The 25118-nt window shown below is 27.1% G+C and overlaps 1 protein-coding gene across 5 annotated transcripts in view; it reads right to left on the bottom strand.

Moving 5' to 3' along the window:
• LOC136984409 (supervillin-like) overlaps positions 1-25118 on the bottom strand; it is a 119681-nt gene that overhangs the window by 74065 nt on the left and 20498 nt on the right. For all 5 annotated transcript variants that reach the window (XM_067281490.1, XM_067281416.1, XM_067281650.1 and 2 more), the window contains 3 exons: positions 23964-24112; positions 21579-21738; positions 8644-8786 (listed from right to left, as the gene is read on the bottom strand). In XM_067281490.1, the coding sequence (XP_067137591.1) occupies positions 8644-8786; positions 21579-21738; positions 23964-24112 (452 nt within the window). The remainder of the gene's footprint in view (positions 1-8643; positions 8787-21578; positions 21739-23963; positions 24113-25118) is intronic.

Genomic DNA, 25118 nt, shown 5'->3' with positions numbered 1-25118 from the left:
GGATGTTGGGAGGTGTATATATATATATATATATATATATATATACCTCGCCGGGTAAAGCGATAGCAGGCTGAGTGCCGTTGTGGAGTTGGTCGTGGGCGTAGAAGTCGTCCCCAGTCTGCGTCGTATTTAACCTGTAAGGTTATATCTAAATTATATACTTCTGGAAGCGAAGGCTTGCTCGGGGTCCGGGTGGCATAACTGGCAAGTGCACCACACGGCAAGCGGAGGTTGCGGGTTCAAGCCCCGCCCCGGGCCAGTTCTTTTATTCCAGAAGATTCCTTATTTATTTAATAATTTATTTATTTAATTATAATTATTAATTTTCTTAAGAGATGGCACCTAACGTCTACCTCTAGTGTCAAATTGCTTTATTCTAATCATTTAAACTAGCCAAGTTATAGCCCGATATTTAGGCGATCGTTTGGTGTTGAGTTATTTACTACTCGGGCTTTGGGATGTTATTTATATGTAATAGAAAGACATTTCCATATTTGTCTTTATTTCAACAAAATCTAAAATAATGGAAGTTTTGCAACGTTATTTGCAAACACAATTTGTTGAATAATACAAATGTAATAATAGTATTTCAGTTTAATGTTTTTTTTACTAATTTTAAACAATTCGGGCAATGATAAATGATTTGATATTTGAAATGCTAAGCATTTCTTATATCAAATATAACCATCATTTATAAAAAATTTATGCATAAAATTTGTATTTAATTATATTTGTATTTGTATATATAAATAATTTATATATCAAATACAAAATTTTCAACAATGTATCTCAATTGTATCTCAATCTATGTTCAAATATGAAACTGTCATATCATTTAACATATTATGCTTATTATTTTTTATACAAAGATTATCCTACCCTGTTTCAATTTGTACTTTTATTATTCAAAATTATTTACTCTTAAACAATTTTGCCCTCAGTTCAGGCTGGCCCAAACTGAAGCTGAAAACATTTTGGAATAAATAATTTCAAATGGTGCAAGTTGATCATGGTGCATCTTAATTAAGCACTTTTTGTTAACTGAACCTAATGGTGCCAAGTTTCATGTAATTTCATGGCAAAAAAAAAACAACAAATATTATTTATAAAATTAAGTTTTTCTTTTCTAATTTATTTTGTAAATTATTAACTTTGAAATTTGATTGATAAAAAATTTATAGATTTATAATTCATGCTTTAGAAAAAATTTCCGAGAATATCAATCGCAATATAGCAAAAAAATCAAAAAACAGCACAAAATTTTACAGCAACTTTTAAATGTAAAAAGAATTTTATAATCACCTTAAAAATAATTAACTAAAGCTCATTTATCAGTTTACATTTATAAATTTTTGAACGATAGCTTATTAATGATTCATTCTAAAACAAATTCTAAATTTAAATAAATTTACTGATTCATTTTTTGAATAAATAAAATTAATTCCAAATATTCAAATTATCCAAAATGATTGATAAATGATGGTCAATAAAACTTTCAATATTAATTACGCTTTATGAATTCCATTTCATTAAAGATAAAAGAAATCTTAATAGAAGAGTCTTAATTTAATTTTGATAAATTATTTAAAAAATAATAATTAAAAGATTTTATTTATAAGATAAATATATTTTAATTTAAATATAAATTTTTGAAGAATTAAAATTTCTCAATATCAAATTATTAGAGTAGAGAATTTTATTGGGATATGATGCTTTTGTAATAAATACTACTAAAACTTTTCAATTGTACATTGTATTCATGTAACATTATAAAATGTAAAATAAACACATTTATTAATAAATTAATTTTTAAGAAATGAATCAAATGTTAACAACAGAAATATAGTTTGATTGGAAGCATTTTTAATTTAGTATATACCAAGAAGTTATGGTGCAAATTTAGAACCGATGTTATTTTTAAACTGTAAAAAATGCTTGTTTTTTAATCTACTTCAAAAATAATATTCAAAAAACTTTCACTGCATAACAGAAATATATCTGTGCAAACTTCTACTAATTATAATTAATTAAAATTTAAAACTAAATCAGAGATGCTGTAAAAGGTAATAAACACACTCAAATAACCTTGAAGAAACAGCAAAATTTTAATAACTAAAACATTTTCAGACATTTTTAACAACCTTCTTCAAGTAGAATACATAATGGATTGCCACAATGATAGTTCAGATAATAATATTCTATAATACAAATTCAAATTTTACCATCTGAACATTAAGATATTATAAAACAAACATATAAGTTCAAAAATATTCAAAAAAAATTCAAAAATGATTACACATAAATAAAATGAAATAAAATAAAGGAACACATAAAAATAAATTGATAAATACACTATGAAACATTAACACTAATTAAATACAAAATATCATTAAACAATGAACCAATAACTTAAATCAAATGTAAACAGTCCATGCTGTAACTGTTGCAAGACTTCACATGAATAAAGTAGAGGGTATACAAAAAGAGACCTCCAAGCTGCCGACAGTGTGTTAACGTCCTTGTAATTGATAGAATATCCCATACACATTGCTTTATAAATATGAAATGCTTCTGAATACTGTATATGTTGGCACTTCATGTTCAATTTATGACATCTTAATTTTACCATACGTTTAGATGGTAAAATTATAATTTGTATTCTACATTATTATTATCCAAACTACCATTGTGGCAATCCATTATGTATTCTACTTAAAGGAGGTCATTAAAAATGTCCGAAAACGTTTTAGTTATTAAATTTTTGCTGTTTCTTCAAGGTTATTTGAGTGTGTTTAATTAAAATTTATAACTGAAAATATTTTAAAAGTTATAAATTTAAAATCTTAGCATAACAAAATATTTTTCTTCTAAATTTAATTTCAGTAAATCTAAGAATTTTAATGCACTTCAATGTAAATCAAATTTCAATATATGAGACTTGTATAACAATTTTTATAAAAACAAAATATCTTTTTTTGAAATTTATTGTTAGAGTAAACAATGTTTACTTTTTTAATAATAACTACAATTAATTTTAAGATGATTTAATTTTTTAATTAAAAATCATAAATCAAACTGCATAAAATCAAATTTATAATTCAAAATACTGAAATTAATTAATACAATTAAAATAATATTAAAATTAAAACTCAATAAATATTTGGAATAATTTCATTCATTTTAAATTATGTGGTAAAAATCAGAATTGCGATTTTGTAATGTGATATTGTTCTTATTTTATTAATTTTTTATATGGCTAATTAGATAACTTCCTCTTATTTATGTTGAAAGTGTAGTTTTCTTACAGTTGATTAAATTTTCATTATAATCCATTAAATTATTTTAATTTTTATTGTTATAATTAAAGTTCCAATAAATTCTTCATTATATACAATTGTAGTTTTAATTTTTCTAACTATATAATTAAAACTATAAGCTATTTTATTCATTAATTTGTTATAAAAACATATTAATTTTTGGTACACAATCATTTTAAATTTCTACATTTCAAATGAATATTTAGTATTTTAATTTAACAGGCATGAAATAGATTTAATTTTAGTTTAGAATTTTTTTTAGTTTTTTATTTTTTCCATCCTGTGGCTCTTTTTATACCTATTATGAATTCAGTCTGGCCTACAAATGAAGCAAGTAGGGTGGTGAGAGATAGAACTACCCTGAAAAAAATATTCCCTGAAAAATTTCTCAGGTTGGGAACTTCAAATTTTTCAGGGAATATTCAGCTTGTCATCCTGGATCACCAGAATGACAGGCTGACTGGCTTTCCAGAGAAGAAGGCTGACACTTTTACTGCCTCAGCCATCAAATTTGGTTAGAATTATATTCAATTTATTAAAATAATTTTGTTTTAATTATTTTAAAAAAAGCCAATTTAAAAAAAAATGATTTTAAATTTATAAACATTAAGAAATATTTAGAAATCTAAAATCATTTTTCAAATCAGTGAAACTCTAAATTTATATCTTTATTATTTAAATGGATAGACTAAACAATCAAAGTATGATGTGTATCGTATATCCCGTTATGTTGAAATTATCCTGAATTGGCTGAGTTTTGGGAAAACTTTAAATTTTAATTATTAAATTGTATTCATTTTTATCAAGATAATTTCAACAGAACTTAAGAAAAATATGGAGATAAACTATATTTTCTAAACCATTTTTTCAGAATCTATTTCTTATATCTGTTACAGTCAAAACCCATTTTTAGTTAGAATGCGTTTTAACTAGTTGAAACTAGTTTATACTGGATGTCTTTGTTAAAACCCGTTTTGTCTAGTTGAAACTAGTTTTAACTCAAATTCATTTTTGACTAGCAGTAAATTCTAGTTTTAACTAGACAAAACGGGTTTTAACAAAGACATCCAGTATAAACTAGTTTCAACTAGTTAAAATGCATTCTAACTAAAAACAGGTTTTGACTAACATATAGAGTGATTCGGGGTAAGATGGTAAGTGGGGGAAGATGCCTACTTTTTGATATTTTCAAATGGTGACGTCAGATATTGTCATGTGTTTGTATGATGAATCGTTGGGCCAATATTGAGTGCGGAAAGCTGTAGTTGGCTACCATTACCTCATTTTCTACATCTGAGAAGAATAAAAGCAAGATAAGAACGAAGTTTTTGTTGTGAAATGTTTCTAGAATCATTTTAAAACTAAAAGTTAAAATAAAATTTATTAAAAAATGCTAAAAACAATTAATGTGTGAGTTAAGGTTCTAAAGTTTCCATTGTGAGCTACCGCCGATCTCGATTGGACATGCTAGAACACGTGACTCCACTAGGCACCTTACCCAGACAAATGGAAAAGATGCCACATTTTTCATGGGGTAACGTGCCAATTTTTTGTTAATTGAATTCCAATATGCCTATTGTTAATAAATTTTTGTTTTCTCGTTTTATTGCAGGATATGCATAGAAATTATATAGGGACTTCTCAAAAAGGTTTTTGGACTGAAAAAAGCTTTCAGCTAGCTATAGAGCACATTAAAATGGGCAGAAACTTAACAATACTTATACTGCGCTGTTATACTTACTATGAAGTACTTTGTACTACATATGCAATAAATTAAATTTGATTAAGATATTCAAAAATTAATTTTATGCAATTATATTTATCATCTTACCCTAATGGCATTTGGCATCTCACCCGGATACTTGGAATGAGATGCCTAAAATGCCAGACAGTAAAAAAGTCATCATTGCAAACACAATATACAATTATTTTTCATATACTCCAAAGTTTTATTTGAAAAACATGCTCAAGAATATAATATTTTCGTTAGAGGCCTCCAAAGCCCAAATTATCGCTATAATTCCTTCATAAGCAAAATGTTAGGCATCTTCCCCCAAATCACTATACATAACTTTATTTCCCCCAAACATATTTATGTAGCTAAAATTAGTTTTAACTAATGTTAAAAGTTAAAACCAGTTTTTATCTAAAATCAAAACATGTACAGCAGTAAATTAACTAGACAAAACCCATTTTGTCTAGTTAAAACTAGAATTTACTGCTAGTCAAAAATGAATTTGAGTTAAAACTAGTTTTAACTAGACAAAACGGGTTTTAACAAAGACATCCAGTATAAACTAGTTTCAACTAGTTAAAACGCATTCTAACTAAAAACGGGTTTTGACTGTAACATATCCAATTTCAATCTTACACAATGTGTTAATATACTTAAAATTTGATTAAAGTACTGTAATTACATCACCTAAAGATAGTTTTTTAAATTAATTTCAATATTTAATGTACTAATTAAAAAGATGTTTATTTTAGTTTCACAACTTATTTTCTGTCACTTCTAAGAAAATCTGATTTTATTTTAAACTTTTATTTAATCCAGACAAATCCTTCCATAAACATTTTTCACACAAAAAAAATAAACTTATAAGAAGCAATTATCTGAATTGTAGTTATAAATATAACCTCTGAATAAAACTATTAAATATTATGAAAATTACTTTATCTATCTCATAATTATGGATATTTTTATTACTATAAATTTATCTCATTTATATCTATATTTCTAATGTTTTAATTGTTTAATTTAAATATATATATGTATATTTTCACATACAAATGTAAATCAAATAACTTTTTTCATTTCTTTTATGTCTATAAAATTTTTCTGAGGCAGAAGTTTATATATCCTTGTTAAAATACGTTCAAATGAAATCTAAACTGAAAAATTAAAATTTAGATATTTCACTTGCAAATTTACAAATTTAGTTATCAATCTGAATGTTGGAGAAATTTTTTGGTATTAAAAGCATTTTAAAAATACTTGTCAAGAATAATAAAAATATACGTAATTCTAACATTTGCTCATAAATAAAAAAACATATTGAATTAAAAAAATTATTTAAAAATATATAAACATTACATTTTCATATTTTAATCTTTTAAATTTTATCATTTATAAGTTTTAGTTTATTATTAATTCAATAAAAATTTTTAAAAGAATATAAAATTTTATAAAGAATATGACAGATTAGCCTATCATTACTTATTAAATAGCACTTCTATTCTCATTAATTTTTTAAAATATTCTACATTTAAATCCAAATAATTACATATTTTATGGAAATCAAACTGAAAATCAAAACAAAAGGCCTAATATGGAAGTTAACTTACTCCAGAACTTTAACTGTTTATTTTAAACTGTCAATCTTAAAACTTCTAATTAACTCTATCATTTTCTATCATTAGTGCTTTTGTAATGTGCAAGTTTTGAATAAAAATCAAAATTTTTAATAGTCCTTATTTAATACTTCACAACTACCTAGTTAATATTTCAATATATTTTATGAAAGAAATATAAAATTACAAGTATATTATATTACATTATTCAAATTTGTGAATATTTCCAGCATCTATGATCATACTATACTGTTTATTACTCATTTTGTATCTGATAGAAATGTTATATATAATTGTGTAACTAACTTCAATTCAAAAAAGATTTATTTGAAAATTTTTACACAGAACTAATACAATTAAATAAATCTAATTTTTCATGCTGATATTTTCAAGATTCTATACTAAAAATTTAATATGAATTCAGTCATAATATAAAAAGTTCTATTTTAAAAAATATTGAGTAGGCAGAAACCTAAGATTTCAACAGTCGACTGACTTATGTTGTAATACACTACTTGACCAATGTTGCAAAATAAGTACAGTTAATAATATGAAGTGCATTCAATAACCTATATACAGCTCAATTATATAATTTTTGGCATATTGTTTATGTGCGATTTTTATTTGTGCGATTTTTTTAATGCGAATTTTTAATTTGTGCGGTATAGTTGGCGACTAGTCTCGTGCGATTCGTCATGTCTCACGTTGACTTATTATAGCTAAATAAACTTATTATAGCATAAATGCACTTATTATAGTAATAATATTGCATGAATATGCGAAAAATGAAATAATTTACTTTTTAAGTCAACAAAACACCACCTGGACAAAAATATGTAAAACAGACGATAGACCAGACGATGCAGTCAAGTGCTGACATCTGTTGTCAATAAATTCTATTTCGTACGGTTTTGAGTTATTTTCTATGTGAGACTTTTTTTTATGCGGTCCCTGTTGACCGCATAAAAAAATTATTTTTAAAATTGTGTTGCGAAAACTATTATTTACAGCCATTCGTGAAGTTTCGTGAGATTTTTTTATGTAATACACTACTTGACCAATGTTGCAAAATAAGTACAGTTAATAATATGAAGTGCATTCAATAACCTATATACAGCTCAATTATATAATTTTTGGCATATTGTACCGTACCTTATTAAGATAATGTAATACGATGCAGTCAACTTAATTTGAATATATTATTTAATCTATATTATATCAAGTTTACTCTATGAAATTTAAGTGTATGATTTCTGGATATTATAAGAAGCAAGACACAGTCTTACGTATTCTCAACTGAATGACATAATATTTGTGTATTATATACATAACACTGTCTTTCAATTTATTTATAAAAGAAAATATTGATGCTAATGTTAAATGTAACTAAATAACCTACTCCATTTACTAAACTGTATAAAAATGTTTTGCCCAATAAAATCTTCTCTAATAATTTTTTCACAGTATTGTGATATAAACTAATACAACTAAAAATTTCAAATGTATTTAATATAAATTATTTAGCTACATATATTGTTTATATATTGATATAAATATAAATTTTTGATCATATTTACAATTATATAATAAAAATTTTATATATATAATATTTAATATATTTCATTTTCTTTCTTATTATTATTTTCTTTGTTTAATTAACAAATAAATTGAAACCGAAACTTTTTAATTCATTTTCTATAATTAATGAGCAATTATCTATTTAGAAGTTAAAAATGATAAAAAATTAATTAGAAATTTGTTTTAATCATCTTCAAAATCTAAATAATCAACATTTCATTTTTCACTTAGAATTTTTGGTTAAGACATTTTGTTAAATGTTTAACGTTTCTCATCTGTAATATACCCGATACATTTGATGAATCTTTTAGTTGTATCTTTCAGCAATACTACTTAATTTATAAAAATACTTTTAAAATTTTTATCAATTAAATATATCTTAGTATTTAAAAATTACCTTATTATTATTAGTTAATTTGGAGAATTGCCCAAACTGTTGAGATTGATAAACTGTAGTAGAAGGAGATTTCCTTTGTTCTAATCTTGCTTTTTGAATATCATCTTCAATATAATTTTGTTGCTTTTTTGTATTTAAATCACCTTAAAAATATGAAAATTAATAAAGTTAAAATAAATTTAAACAAAAATCTATTTATATTCATTTCTATTAAATTATTTTTGAACTTTTAGTTAGTTTTCTTACAAGATTAAAATGTTTAATTTAAAAAATTTTAAATAATCAGAGGATGTTGATAGTATAAAATACTTTTTCCTAATAAAATAAACATAGTTCATAAATAATAATTAATAATATTCAATTAGATTTAATTTTATAATAAACAAAATTAAAATGAATAAAGAACTTATAACTTTAAAAAACTAATTCTAATTGTGAGATTTTAAAAACTATATAATAATTAAGTGTTTAATTAATTCTTATAGGAACAATTGTTTAACTTTTCATATTTAAACAAAACAATTTTAAATTTTATATTAATTAGACAATTGTACTTACTGGAAAACAAAAATAAACTTCTGTATGGAATAAATATTCAGAAATAATCTATATTCATACTACAGAAGAGAATGAATTCAAAATTGTATATTCAGCAAACTATACCAAGCAGGAGAAAACATACTAGAACAACATTTGCTTACACATGGCAACAGAAACTGAAACACTTTGCCAAGTTTTCTCTCAGCAAAATGAAGGCTTCCAGTAAACTTTATATGCTTGCAACTTTCAGACAGTTGACATGAATGCTATTTATAAGTTCAGACTAACATAGAAACTGGATCTGGGCCAAACAATTCATGAAAACTCCTCGATATAATATTTATTAGTAATAAAATTTACTAATTTAAGATAGTTTACTTTTGAAGACTTTAAAAATAACAAACTTCTTAATCATTTGACCAGTGAGTGCTTGATTTGTAAAAAACATTATTATTTTAATAATTTTTTTCTCTTATCTATAAACAAATGCTTATTATAATTTTAGAAACATTGCTTACTCAATTTTAAAATCAGTAAATCAGTTTAAATGTTCTAAAAACACTTAAACAGATTTACTTCGTAAAGTTAACTTGTTTATGCACGATTAATTAATTATAAATAAAACTCTTAAAATATCAACAAGAGATTTTTGGCTATTCTAAATTATAATTTAATTGTATTTTGGCAGATAAACTTAATACTGAATTAGTTATAACAAGTGTGATTAAACATTTATTAAAGAATTAAATTCTGTTAAGTATATTGTACAAAAGTAATGTATATTAATAAAAAATTATGCAAATTTTAAAAGGCAGGCATTCTTGAAGATATTTATTTTATTATTACATTCCTAGTTTCATAACACAATACTGAATATTTTGTCTAAACAGCAATTTGTGTGTCAGTTTAAGTTTCAATAATGCTAAAAAACCATAGAGAAAAGACAGATATCATCTTGGCTTGGTGGACATGGTGCAAAATCATCCTGGGAGATAAGGAATAATTTTGTAACACAATATCTGATTGTTGGAATTAGCTTGGTAGACAAGATGTTTTATAGCATCTGGATTCACAGACCCATTTATAAAGTGCAATCTGCTGACATCTTTATTAGATATGTATCCCCACCATTTGACTTGCAAGAAACTTTACTGTCCGTATTAAGTAATCTCTATTATAGGCCTTGTTTTCTCTATGCCTTGTGTAGTGTTTGCTGTCAAATCCATGCAAATTAGATTTAGATTCAGCTGAAAATAACAGAATTCCACATATTAATGCTCCAGTCCACAATGCTGTTTAGCCCAGATAAGCTGCTGTCTGTGCATTTTACTCATCAGCAATGACTTCTTACATGGACAGTGAGCTTTTAAATCCACATTGCACAGACAACATTGCATAGTTCATGCATTCACTTTTACGCCTGTCTGCTCTTCCACTTTACTTTCAGTTTAGAATTGGCAGTACATTCTTACAGACTACGATTCAGCATCGTATCCTCACACAGTATACTAACATGTTTACCTCTTGATCTAGCATTTCTATCAATGTTGCCATGTTTACATCTCCTTTGTAATTCAAATTTATAATTGTTGAATTTATGATAATGCACACTGCACTATTTTACAAGAAGATAAACCTTTGGCTTTCAAAACAATAATTACAGACTTTTTATGTGGTGTTAACTATCAAAAATGTTCCACTTTGCTTATTAAAGTTTTACCACATTCACATGGGTTTTCATACCAATAGATAATACAATCACCAGAAACATTGTTACAGTAGACTTTAAATAAACAGTAAAATAAAAAAAGCATTCCAATGTTTATAATGTCATGGAAAATGTAATCTTTAAGGTTTTTTTGTAGATCTGCAGCAAAATAACACTATAACTTAAACAAATAAATACATTTTGTAGGATTTTATGAGTGATGAAACTTCCATAATTGCTACTGTAGTTACTGTCTTACATAAAAGCATTATAATTTGAAATGATTAAAATTTATGTTTTATAATAATATTTTAAATAATTACATTATCAACTTTAGTTCTGGAAATTGCAATTATTAAAAATAAGAAAATAAATCTACTGAACATTTACTAACAAAAATATGTCTTTTTTTATTAATCAAAAAATAACTAATATCATTTATTAATATTATATCCTATCAAATTTTAACCTCATAATGAATTAAAAATTTTCCACTACTTTTTTCAAATATAGGAATGTAAATTTTAATGTATTAAACAGTAAACAGTTTAATAAACAACCAATATAAAATCATTTAAAAATCAAATTTAGACATAATAAAACTTTCACTAAAACAAATTTTTCATTACCTTATCAGAATTTCTCTCACTTCATTTCAGAACAACATAACATAATGCACTAACTTCATATAAGTGGAAAAATAAAAACTAAAAGTTTGAATCATCAAGAAGATATTTTAATAATTAAATAATTTTAAAGTGTTTATCTTTTAAGAGAGAACATTAAAGAACTCGAAAATGCTAAGATCAACAAAATTTGATTCCAAAAAGTCATTCTCAACTTTTTGTTAAAACTAAGAAAAACCTGAGATATTTTAAGCAAATTCAGGATATAATCTAATCCTTAACTTCAAGCATTCAAATTATTCTTCTAATTTTTCAATCTTCCTGGAAGAAATTTTAAGCAAAACATACCATTAAGAGAATCCAAATGAATGAATCAGCTCCTATTTTTAAAGGAAATGAAGCTTACATTAACAGTTTCGTTAATTTCTTGGAGTCTATATATTATATTACTATAGCATAAAAAAATTAACAACACAGTGTTAAATAAAAAAAAAAAGGCTTTAAGAAATAAAATATCCTGTTTTCCTTTTCTTTTTGTATTACTTAAAGAATGAAAGTACCTGCCCAGTTCTTAAAATTTTATTTGCTTTTCTGCTATATTACAGTTTTATTAAATTCATCTGTCACTGGGAAAATCATTCATCTTGCTACTTTTTCTGCAGAACAAAAGAAGCATAATTCTGCCTCTGCTACTTTCGTTTTGCAGAAAAAATAGCAAGATGAATGATTCTCCCAGTGAAAAATAAAGAAAACTAAGCCATAGCCATCCCAAAGATTTTCTCACTTTTAGGAGATTCTCCAAAGGGGAGAAATAAGTCTTTTGGATAAGAAAACAAATAAGAATATGAATAATGGGGTTGACTCCATTCAAAATAACATTGGCAAATTATATGGAAACCCACTCTTGGAAAACAACCACCCTGCCTCAAAGAAAGAGCACATTGGACAAAATACTGGAGAAGATTGAAAGAATGGGAAAAGATAAAGTACATAAAAGAAAGCTTTCAAGACTCATGAAAGAACAATTCAAATCAAGAAGGCAGGGAATAAACACAAAGAAAAATTTAATTAAATTTTATGCTTATTATATCATCTAAATATAAAATTTCTTAATCCAAAAAATTTTCGGTTTTTTTTATTTTCATGAATACTTTTCTTTTTGATATTTCCTTATTATCTTAATTATCTCAATCATCTGAGAACGGTCACAGCTAGCATAAAAATAAAACTATATACAATTAAGTAAGACATTATTCTATTTTCGGAATACAATTAAACTGCAAAATACAGGTTAGTTGCGATTATGCTCGGACAATAAAAATGTGCCTGTCACCAAGCACGACATAATTCAACAAACAGAATTTTAGTTAATATGATGTTAAAAATTCTGTTGAAAATAATTTAAAACTGTTAAACATAACAGTTCTAAGTTCTCTTATATTTTCAGTTCCAAGTATCTCTTATATTTTATTAAGAATATAATTATCTTAATAATTATTGAAAAAATATAGAATTACTAAACATATACTGACCTACCAGTCTATACCTTTATATGAAATTTGTTTTTTATCCTAGGTCAAAAATGGCAAACCTTTTCCTGAAGATGGGTTAAAACTGAATTTGAAATTTAGTAATTCCAAATCATTAGTCAAATATTTAATTTGAGTAATTAAACAAAATAACAAAAACATGCTTACAAATTTTACTTTATTTAACTTTTTAATCTATATCAAAAAAATAAATAAATAAATAAACTCTATAAGTGAAAAAAATAATAATAATGTGATTATAACAAAATAAATATTTTATTTTTTGATGATAATTTTTCTATCCAAGCTTCATAATTTGTAACCTTCAGGACTTTTCACAACAGCTTTGGGACCCTTTTTCACATATGCAAAGTTTTGAGATCTATCAAATTTTTTTTTAATAATTTATAAAAATCTAATATTTTATAAACATTTAACGTAAGTACCTTGAAATCAATACATAAGTCACTGGTTCATCGTCAGTCCCTAGATGTTTTAATTCCAATGTAATTTGACTGTTTTAGCTATAATAGTTTATTCCCATATCTTCATAGAGTAAAAATAATAATCAATTTGCCATGTTCCTTCTTTCAAAATATTATCGTAATGTTAGTGGCAACTCCGTCAGTTAGCAAACAAATAATTTTGATATAAATCATACCAAGACTGAAAATTCAATGGTAGTAAGTCTATTATTTTAATAGATCATCAAAATTTTCTTTATTGAATTATACATATAATTTTCCCTTTTCTTTTTTTACAGTTATTTGTATAGCTTTAGAAATTTATCTTCTCAATAAAATATAATTATTTCTATCTTTACTTTTAATATACTCAACATTTCATCCATCTTACCATTGTTTGACTGCTACAATAAATGTCAAATATTAATAATAAAATAACTAAAATATTAGTTTCTTAGTTAACAGTAGAAACATTTTTTAAATTTTGTATTGATGATATAAATTAATATATAACGTACAGAACGACTTTTCAAGCTTTCTATATTATAAGTGTTTTCACCTAATTTATTTTAGGTTTCTTCGATTACAAGATATTCGAACAGAATCCAATTCCATTCAAGAATCTTGTAATTTTAACATAAAAATTTTGTCATATTGTACTTTGTCATATATTAATTTATATTTGTTCACAACATCCAAATTCTATAAATTTATTGTATTGATAGTTTTATATGTTGAAGAAAACATTTTAAATAAAATTTTTTAAACAAATTTTCAAATTAAAAGTTATTTTTCATATATTAATTATTAGTTTAATTAACTAATTAATGATAAATTATACATGGTATTTATTAAAGTTTAATCAGACATGATATGTAACTATTAGTAATGTTACAGAAATTTGCAATAGTTTGATTAATTGTAGTATTTGTTAGTCATCATCATTTGTTGTAGTAACTGAAAAAAATTGTCAAGTAAAATAAAATATTTCCATATTAAATAAAACATTTATTTAACTTCTCAGAAATATTATCTGAAGAGATAAATAAATTTTTTTCTATTTCCATTTAAAAAAACAAAACCATTTTTCCTGTGGTAGTCTGGGGTGAAAACATTGACAATTAATTCAACTTCTGTTCATATTACAATACATAAAGCATTTTAGTCTACTAAGAATTTATTATGTTAGAAGTTATGTTATGTTTTATGAGAATATGTGTATTGTTGGATGTTAAATACATATATTCTCTATCATTACATGACTTTAATGGCTCAAGATTAAAAATCAAGTGTGAATCATTCAAGGAAAATATAATAGTTTAAGACATATATGAATTTACTCGTATGGTATGTCAATATCTTATAATAATAAAGAAATTTTTACTGTCTGTCGGAGTCTGTCTTTTTATAGTTCAGAAAAATAAAATAACAAACATAGTTTCAAAATTATGAAATGTAATAAACCTTTACATATGAAAGTCATCTGCATTTAAATAAATATTTCTATCTTTTGCTATTATTTTCCAGATTTACTCCAACTACATATTGGATACTGTCCAACATGAAATTATCATATTGTGTTCAAATCTTGCATGACAAACAACCAAGACCAATGGTTATATTTAACACATCTAAAAATTACTGATTAATCAGTTAAGCAAGTTGATGTAGCTAACAAATTGATAATTACATAACTTGGCATTTTTATACTGTAACAAATATTCAAAGTAAATACCAACTGAAGAATAAGCATAAATTTTTTTAAATATATTAATGAAAAACATTATTAAATAAATATATGTTATCCCAATACAACTAAAATACATATTCATTAGTTTTTAGAAATAATCAGAAAAAAAATAAATTTCCAATGAGAATAAAATAAGAATTATATGGTATCTAACCTGTCTTTTAGGTAATTAGACAAAAATAAAAACAATTTAAATTCATTTAGTTTCTTTGATTTTATAAACAACATTTTAAGCCATGCAGAGGGTTGCCAGGTTTTTTCAGAAAAAAAAAAAATTTTCTACCACAGATTAAACATTTTATTACATTGCTTACATTGACTTACATGCTATTTACTTCTAATATTTCTCTTGTGATTTAGTTGCTCTTAATAATTTTTCATCCTGTCTTGCAAATAGATAAAATTCCTTACAAGTGAAAAGGAAATTGTGTACAATCTGTAGTTCTGCTTTGATCAGCTCCAGATGGCTTTTGTTTCTAACATCTGTCCATTTTTTCTTCATTACTGAAAGACCCTTTCTACAAAGATATTAGAGCCTGGAATACTTAGTAAAAATCCTATAATTTTATTTATGTTTGAAACAATTTCATTAGAAACTTTAAAAGAAAAAGTACAGCCACTTATCAACATCACTGCCTTCATAATTCAAACACACTAATAAAACGCCCCTACACTCACAAAATTCCTCATACAGTTCATCAACGTTAACAAATTCTTACAGTTTTAATATACAGGGTGAACCAAAAGTAGGTGGACAGTAAATGATAACATTTATTGATATTGCATATACAATTATATTTACTAATACAGGGTGTCTTTTTTTAAACTGATGGTACTCAGACATCTGTAGAGCAATCTAACAGCCGGACTATCGCCAAATTTGGAAGAGTGACTAAGGACAACATGGGAGAGATTCTGCAAAAAAAAAAAGTAGTACCCAAATTCACCATAGGGGTGAATTTGGCACTGTTGCAACAAAACAGCTAAGAATTTGTATAACACGCTGATAACACCTCAAAATGCAAATTCACAATGACATAATCAACAGCAGCACCACCTAATTTGAGTTTAAAAGACAAGGACAAAAGTCCGAAGTGCATTCCGGATGTCAGCAGAGTTCAACATGCATCTTTCATTATCTCAACGTGCATTGCTTGTGAAACTTTATCATCTTAACCAATCGAGCACACCGTGCGCTCTTCGTGAGTTTAGAACCCGTAACAACTTGCACAGAGGTCTTCTATCAATTACAGTAGAGACTCGTAAATCGGAACCCTGGTAATCGGAATCGCCGGTAATCGGAATCGCCGGTAATCGGCACGATTTTCAGTCGGACTGTGTCGTGCTGAATCGAATGTTTTTGATACTAAATTTACTTCTAAAGTATAATTTTCATGTTTTTATATTCTTCAATATATTTATTTTGTTTGTACAAAATGCAGAAATAATTTTTTACGATACGATAGCCTCGATTATTATTATAAAAATTTTCGTTAGGCTTAAAATCGACGAAAATTCAACACGAAGTGACACACAACGGAGAAAAATTCAACTCGAAGCGACACGCAATGGAGAAAAATTTGAACATCGGACAGGTTAATATATTTTTTCGTACATAATTCGTAATCGGAACAAATCCCTAATCTGAACAACCCCAGTCCCCAATTGATTCCGATTTTCGGTTCACTACTGTAATGCATTGAAAGACTTGATAAAGAAATTTGAAGAGACAGGATTGTTAGCAGTTCGGCCTGGTAGAGGACGGAAACTGGTGTCTGCACAGACAGTTAGTGATGTTGCAACTGCACTCATTGAAAATTCACAGGGGACTGTTGCTGGTAGTAGCAGTGCCTGGGAGTGGCATGACAATTAGAAATGGTGCCTTTGACAATATGACAAGTTCTGTAAAAAGTTCTCAAGTTCTATCCATACAAGATAAGCCGCCTGCAAGAATTAAAATCAATTGACCATGCTACATGGTTGACATTTGCTCTGTTATTTCTTGCTGTTTTGCTGCAACAGCGCCAAATTCACCCCTACCGGTGAATTTGGGTACTACTTTTTTCTTTGCGGAATCTCTTTCCCATGTCATCCTTAGTCACTCTCCCAAATTTGGCGACAGTCCGGCTGTTAGATTGCTCTACAGATGTCTCTGAGTACCATCAGTTTAAAAAAAAAAACACCCTGTACAATACAACACAATTTTATCAATACAGGTGCTCAAACTGCTGTCCATCACAATTTATACAGCTTTGAAGTTTACATTTCACCATTTCACACTTCGACAAACATTTTTGCAGAAGTATTTTCATGTATTCATTTCTTGAAATGCATCTCTGATGTAATTTTTCAACTAAGCTATAACCAAGTTAAATATGCGCCATTGTTATAGTATACTATAACAATGGTGCATACCCTAACACAAACCTTATTCCACCTATTGTCCACCTACTTTTGGTTCATTCTGTATATCAACTGCATTTTCGAATATTCTAGTTCTAATTACAATATTCTGAGAGTTTTAAAATGAAATCTTCTAATGTGTATGAATGCAACAGAAAAAAAAGGAAGAAATAGTCTTACAGGCAAAAGAAAAACTAAGCTGTAAAATGTATGAAAAAACAAAGCTTGTGGAAAAAACATAAGACCTGGCAACCCTAGCTATGCAATTATTACAGAATAATATCCAAAATTAAAAACAAAATTTAATGTGAAAAATATTATTTAATAATATTTTTCACATTAAATACGATTTTCTAAGTTTAATGCAAATAAAATAATAAAAAATATGTATATACACTGGTGGAAAATAAAATCCCAACATCAAGAAACAGTTGTGCTAGATAAATGAAATTTGGTAGGCATGTTTTCATATCTGAAAAATGACATCTATTCAAATTTTGTGCTAGACAAAGAAGAGTGGTGCGAATAGAACCAATATGAACATGCAAATCACGTTTGCTATAAATATGAGATATAAACTCGTTGAGCGTTATTTATTGTCCAGATTGAACGTTGTGAGTTAAGGTTTGAGTCAAGAATGCCTTTAAGGAGACAAAGGCAGTATCAGCAGTTTACCAAGTTTGAATGAGGCTGTGTAATAGGGCTACAAGAAGGTGGATTTTCTTTCTGTGCTATTGCAGAAGACTTGGCAGGGATGTATCCACTGTGCATAATTGTTCGCAGCTGTGGTCACAGGAAGGTACTGTCTCAAGAACACTTGGGTCTGGCCGCATATGGGCCACTACTGAGATGAAAGACCACTGTATTGCTGCATGGCTGTGGCGCATCGTAATTCATCTGCAGCAGAAATTAGAGCTTCTCTTGGCACCAGAGTGAACCAGCGGATTGTAACAAATCGATTACTTGAGGGACAGTTCCGAGCCAGATGCCCTGTGGCATTCATTCCACCAACTCCAAATCACTGCCATCTGCAACTTCAGTGGTGTCAAGCAAGAGCTCATTAAAGGGCAGAGTGGAGATCTGTTGTGTTCTCAGATGAGAGCCGTTTCTCTCTTGGTGCCGTGATGGCCATATTATGTTGATTAGAAGGATGCCAGGTGAGCACTTGGAACCAAGCTGTCTGCAGCATAGACACACTGGACCTACACCAGGAGTTATGATCTGGGGAATGGTTTCCTACGACAGCAGGAGCACTCTTGTCATTATCCCAAGCACCTTGACAGCAAATTTGTATGTCAGACTGGTGGATTGAACTGGTTATACTGCCATTCATGAGTAATATTTAAGGGGGTGTTTTCCAACAGGATAACACTCATCCTCATACTGCTGCTGTCACCCAATGTGCTCTACAGAGTGTCAACATGTTGCCTTGGCCTGCGAGATCACCAGATCTTTCTCCCATCGAGCATGTATGGGACATTACTGAATGACGAATTCAGCATCACCCACAACTAGCATTAACAGTTGCTGATTTGACGGACCAAATGCAACAGGCATGGAACTACATCCCACAAAATGACATACAGCACTTTTACGACACAATGCATGCACGTGTGCATGCTTGCATTCAAAATCGTGGCGACTAAGCAGTTATTAATGTACCAGCATTTCACATTTGAGATGGATCTTCTCGCACATACTTTAGCCTGTGACCTTAAAAATTCAATCAAATAAATATGTTACAATGTTGTTAGACAAATGCTTTCCTGAATTTCATTCCTCTAAACTAATTTTTGCTTGGTGTTGGGATTTTATTTTCTGCCAGTGTAGGAAAAAGAACATTAAATGCTAAAATTCACATCTTCCTCTCACTTTCCAGTAATTCACTGATTAAAACAAACATTTTCAACTACTTTCAGTGGCCTGCATCAGCTTAAGCAGAATTCTATATCGAACTTCTATAGCAGTTTTAAAGTTTGGAATAACACCATTTTTCTTTGACATGATTGTCTTTGAATTAAAATATACTAAATTTATGTAGAGATTAATATAGTTTTAACAAATTAAAGGAATAATCATAACTAAAATTATTAAAATGCCTCTAATAAATAATAACTGAAAAACTAAAAAATTATATTATTTGGAGAGATGTAAATTGCTATTATTGCATGTATTATTGGTTGTTGCTATTTTTTAAGGTGTTATCCAATATACTTTGACATGCCTTGGATACAGATATAGATTCTTTACTGTTAATGCAGCTTCAAGTGTTGTAACAAATATTTCAAATTCCTCCATGGTTCTTAGTTTATGGTTATCAATTGTGCATTTTAAAAGCTTTGCTTCTGCCCATTTTGGATGATTCCTTGCTTGATTACTTTCCACTTCTCTTCCTTAAAGTTTATACACTGCCCTTGTATACACTGCCTTGTATGTCTGCTTTAAAAATTTCAAGCATCTCCAATACATTGAGTTAATCCATGTTTGCCATGATTCTAATTTAATTTACAACAAACTACATTGATTAGAACAGCAGTAAATACAGACAAACTCAAGGTACTGAAAATGCTTGAAATTTTTAAAGCAGACAGGCAAGGCCAGTGTGTAAACTTTAAAGAAGAGAAGCAGATTTCACAAGCATAGCACACCTTATTTGACAAGTCATTATAAAACCACTTTACAACATCTACACTAGGGAGCATCATACTGGTCAATCCTTGATTTTATATTCAAATTTTCTCGAGTTCTTCTGCATGTTCCATTTTATAACTTCACAGTCTTTGGTATTCCATTTCTTCACAAACTAACATGAAGCAGGTATTAGATGTAGACCAAAAACATTTGTTTTTCTAGACTTTCATCAGTCTGCTGGATGAATTTCAAGATTAGAGTGTTTTTATCTTCATATCAGATATCATCAAAAAAAGCAGTATGTATAAAACAAAGTTTTTCTTTAGTATATCTTCTGTCTTAATGTCTCTATCATGCTTTTTTGAAATGATATAATAGTGTTAAATCTAGCCACAATTTTACAGACATACTTTAGACTCTATAATTTTAAATACAACAACTGACAATGGTTAGATGAAAAAGATATATTGGAATTCTCCCGTTATTACTACTGAAATGAAAGAAGGTTACACCACTAAGTTATAGGGACAGAGATGTATATATAATATACAATAAAACCGCTGCTAACTTTAACTAAGAAGGGTGAAGATTGTTCAGGTTTATAAAAGTCTGAATTAGTAGGTGTTTTCTCCAACATGAAAAATAAGAATGTGGATATAAAGTACAGTAATTTATCATCATCAACTCTATATAAAAGTTTTAATAAGCTCAGATTATACTGTTGAATTTATTATTACAAGAAATGTGCTAAAAAATTTCATGACAGCACAGTATACACAAGGTACAACCTTTAGTAACTTACCAACTACAGAAATATAACACTTGGTATTGCAAAGACTTCCAGATACTAAAAACACTCAATCACAATTTTTCTACTGTCAAGAAATTTTTAATTACTATTTAGAAAAAATTTGTCCAAGTTAGCAGGGGTTTACTGTATATTATCTAAATATGTTAATGTAATCAATGCCAAAAATGCACTTGAGCTTGAATTATTAGATATAAAATTTCTCATTTATCACAAATATTATTTCTAAAGATTAATTATATAAACCTCCTCTTCATTAATGCATCATTATACATTTCACAAGTTTCAGAAATTGTTGACTCCATGTAATATCAGGAGAGAAACAAATGCTAAGAAGATCTGGAAGCTAAGTCCAAAAAATGTTTAATTAAATAAAAAGCTTTAACTTCTATAATCTTAGCATTTGTGTTTCTCCTTTCTTTCACAAAAGAAAAAAAATATTTCAAGAGTTTTAATATTTTATTAAATTCTCTTACCTTGTGAATCAAAAGGCACTAATCTAGGTTCTTCTATAATAATTGCTCGATTGAGATTTGATTTTCTTTTTGAACTTTTATCTTTAAGAATATCATGTTTTGTTTCAGAGTTGTTGTTGTTATAGGCACTTTTTTGTTGAACAAGGGAAGAAGAAATTTTCTATTTTGAAAAAATTTTAAAGAATCATATCTAATCTATATTTCTATTATTTTAATTTAAATAACTAAACATACAATTCAAATACAGAACAATAAGGTGTTGACAAAATAAAATATATGAAAAATGTACAAATACTTAAAATTACTGAAAATGATTAACAAAAGAATAAAAAAAAATAATTCTTTTAATACATAGATTTATTCACATCAAATCAAACTAAAATATAAGAATAAAATTTAACTGCTTTACTTATAAGTTGTTTGAATACAGATATATAAATCATTGAAATATGACTAAAGCAATGGTTCTCAATCTTTTTTAATTTGTAGCACAATGTGAAAAGATGTAAAATTTTTCTGGAGCACCTTATAAACAAAGTTAAAAATATACATATACAATAAAATCACTTGAAGATGACCTCCAAAACTTACGAAAACTGTTATTTCAAGGGATGGTCTTGTCAAAGCAAGTAGATGGAGTATCATGTACTCCATCTACTTGCTAGTACTATGTACAGTACAGCAGTACTACATAGTATATGTAATATTTTACTGTAACACTACACAGGTTACTATACAGGTGATATAGTAAAGATTATTTTTAAAAAAAACACTATGTATTGATTAATACCATACTGCAAGAAAATTTATTAACATATCATATGATATGTTAATAGTTTGATTTAGTTTAATAAGAATAAACAGAACATAAAAATAAAGCATGGGATAACTTCCTTGAGGATATTAAGACAAACTTTACACTGCAGTAGTGCAACAAGCTCAACATTGTACACTGTATGTTTTGATGTACTGTACCATATTCTGATTTCATTATCTCATCTGGATAATGAAACTGGTTGTCTCAAAGAGGGTATTTTACACAAAAGAATTATGAGTGGAGTTGATCACTGGTCAGATAAAAGGATGGTTGGCTTAAGAAGAGTTAAAAACAATTGGACCTATGAAATAAAAGTTGATCTAAGAAAAATCTAGTAATCTAAAGGGGTGATTGACTTAAAGGGCTGGTCATCTGGAGAAGTTTTACTGTATTTTAAATTATGAAAGCTGTGTACAATAATAACTGTTATCCTAGGGGCCTAGCCTATAGCCTAGCTATTAGTTGATTATAGATAGATATAATAATCCTTTAAACAAATGAACTTCTCACTCATTTTTATATGTGCCACTCACTTGACAAATCGATTAACTCCATAAAACAAAAAGTGAAGAAAAGCAACAAAGTAATATATGTTTTTTTTTTTTAATTCTTTGTAAAATATAAATTCAAATAAATGTTGTAGAATGTACTATGCTACATGTAGCTTTTATTTAACGACATATAAAATGTATAAGATAGCATAGATATACTATAATCATTATTATTATTACGATTTTGGTGTGATTGAGGGAGTTAATCAATTTGGCAAGTGAAAAACATAACAACATCAAATTCAATCTTCATATTAGTGTACATTTTTTATTATTCATTTTTGCGAAAAATCTTTAATAACTGTTCTGTTACTGTTACAATGGTTGTTATTTATTATTTTGTTTAAATTGATCATTCAGCAGCATAAATGATGTCTTCTTTGTCATCTGTATTTGAGGTCCCACCATGTCAATTTCTTCTTAAATTTTTGTAAGAATCATGTTTAATAGATGGAATAAAAAAAATTATTTTTAGTTTTATCCATCTTGATATAACAGGTATAACTTTTCTTTTTTCTAAAAACAATTGTCACCAAAATTAAAACAATCATTCAATATTCCACAAGTATACTTAGTTCTGTGAAAGTTGGACTGTAACTAACTAATTTCTTTTACTTTTTGTGATGAGATAATATTAAATAATTTATTGTTATCTACAAAACACTAATCAGTGCACACTGCAGCATTACAATCGTAGTGTGTGCTGGCAGATTAACATTACAGTACAGAGTTAATTAGATTGGCTTCTGAAATAAATAAAATTTTTTTCGACAGCCAATAAAATTTTGTCATTAAGTGGTTTTGATCCTTATTATTAGGAAAACCTATTATGAATATAAAAATTGTTTTAAATATCCTAGTTAAATAGCTTAACAATTCAGCATAAACAATTTTTCTTATTAAAAAAAAAGATAAAAATTCAGCTCCAATTAACTCTATGTTTTCTCTAAAATAAAAATTCAGATCATGGATGTTGCATATATTCAAAAAATTAAAGTTAATAAATAAATATCTTACTTTGTGACTTGATTTATTAGAAACATTATCATTCATATCAATGACTGCAACTGATGAATCATTTAGAGAATATTTTGATGGCAGTGCTATTCCACTATCAGAATATATGGATTGCTTTGCAGGAGATGATGTTTGCTTATTAAGAAAATCTGAGAAATAAAAATATAACTTTCTTTTAATATACGATTGAATATCTTAATACCAATACATGTAAAAATAGAAACACAGTCATTTCAATTTTATGTAAGTTAATTTCCAACAGAATCATTAATGGCAACTCCACCAAATGTTAACAGTTTTTTAAACTACTTTACTGGATATTTCCATATATAATACATTTAAAAGTCCTATGAGCATAATCTTGAATATTATACTTATTTTCAATGCCACAATTTCAATAGACAAGTTTTGAGATAGCAACTTCATCTGAAGTGAAAGACAAAGAATGCAAATGTCCTTTGCAGATAACAGATTAGCAAATTGTTATGATAAAAATGGGCAGTTATCCCATTTTTGAAGATTGTACTACTCAAGGACAGTACTTGAGGATGAAGAAGTGTAATAATCATGTAAATGGCCATTATTTCTTAGAATATTCTGTGAGTTATTTTGTTGTTATTATTTGTTGCGAATTGTGTAACCTAGCTTTGTTTTAGTTTTCTTGTTTTAGAACAAGAAACCTATTTCCAATGCTAAAAATAAAAGCCGTTATAATACACAAACTAACTGATTAAATAAAAACTTATAGGCTTTCGGCCATTGAAAATGGCCAAAAGCATTAGCTTTTGTTTATTAAAAGATAACTTGCTGAGTTAAAAGAAAGGATTTTTACATTTGTTATAAGTAGACTCTATTAGAAGATTCTATAAACCCTGCTCATTTTTCCATGGCAGATAATTATTGATGACTGTTGAATGGCTCATCCAGACTGTCAAATCACTGATCATAAAAACAAAGAATTTTTCTGTTTCACTATATCCTTAAATACAAGCTAAGACTGCACTAAATGAAAAGGGTTTACAGACAAATACTATAACAAAAAAATCTAGCAACAAGTTGTGTAACTTTCCTGGCTGTCATGAGATTTTATTCAGAAAATAACTTTTATATTTTCAATTACAATATAATAAATAAAATTGTGTGTGGTGGAGTCTA

Source organism: Centruroides vittatus, unplaced genomic scaffold (assembly GCF_030686945.1).
Source record: "Centruroides vittatus isolate TY-2023 unplaced genomic scaffold, ASM3068694v2 contig_1012, whole genome shotgun sequence".
NCBI classification, from domain to species: Eukaryota; Metazoa; Arthropoda; class Arachnida; order Scorpiones; family Buthidae; genus Centruroides; species Centruroides vittatus.
Note: the sequence above shows the minus strand (reverse complement) of the source record. Positions and strands in the feature narration are given on the sequence as shown.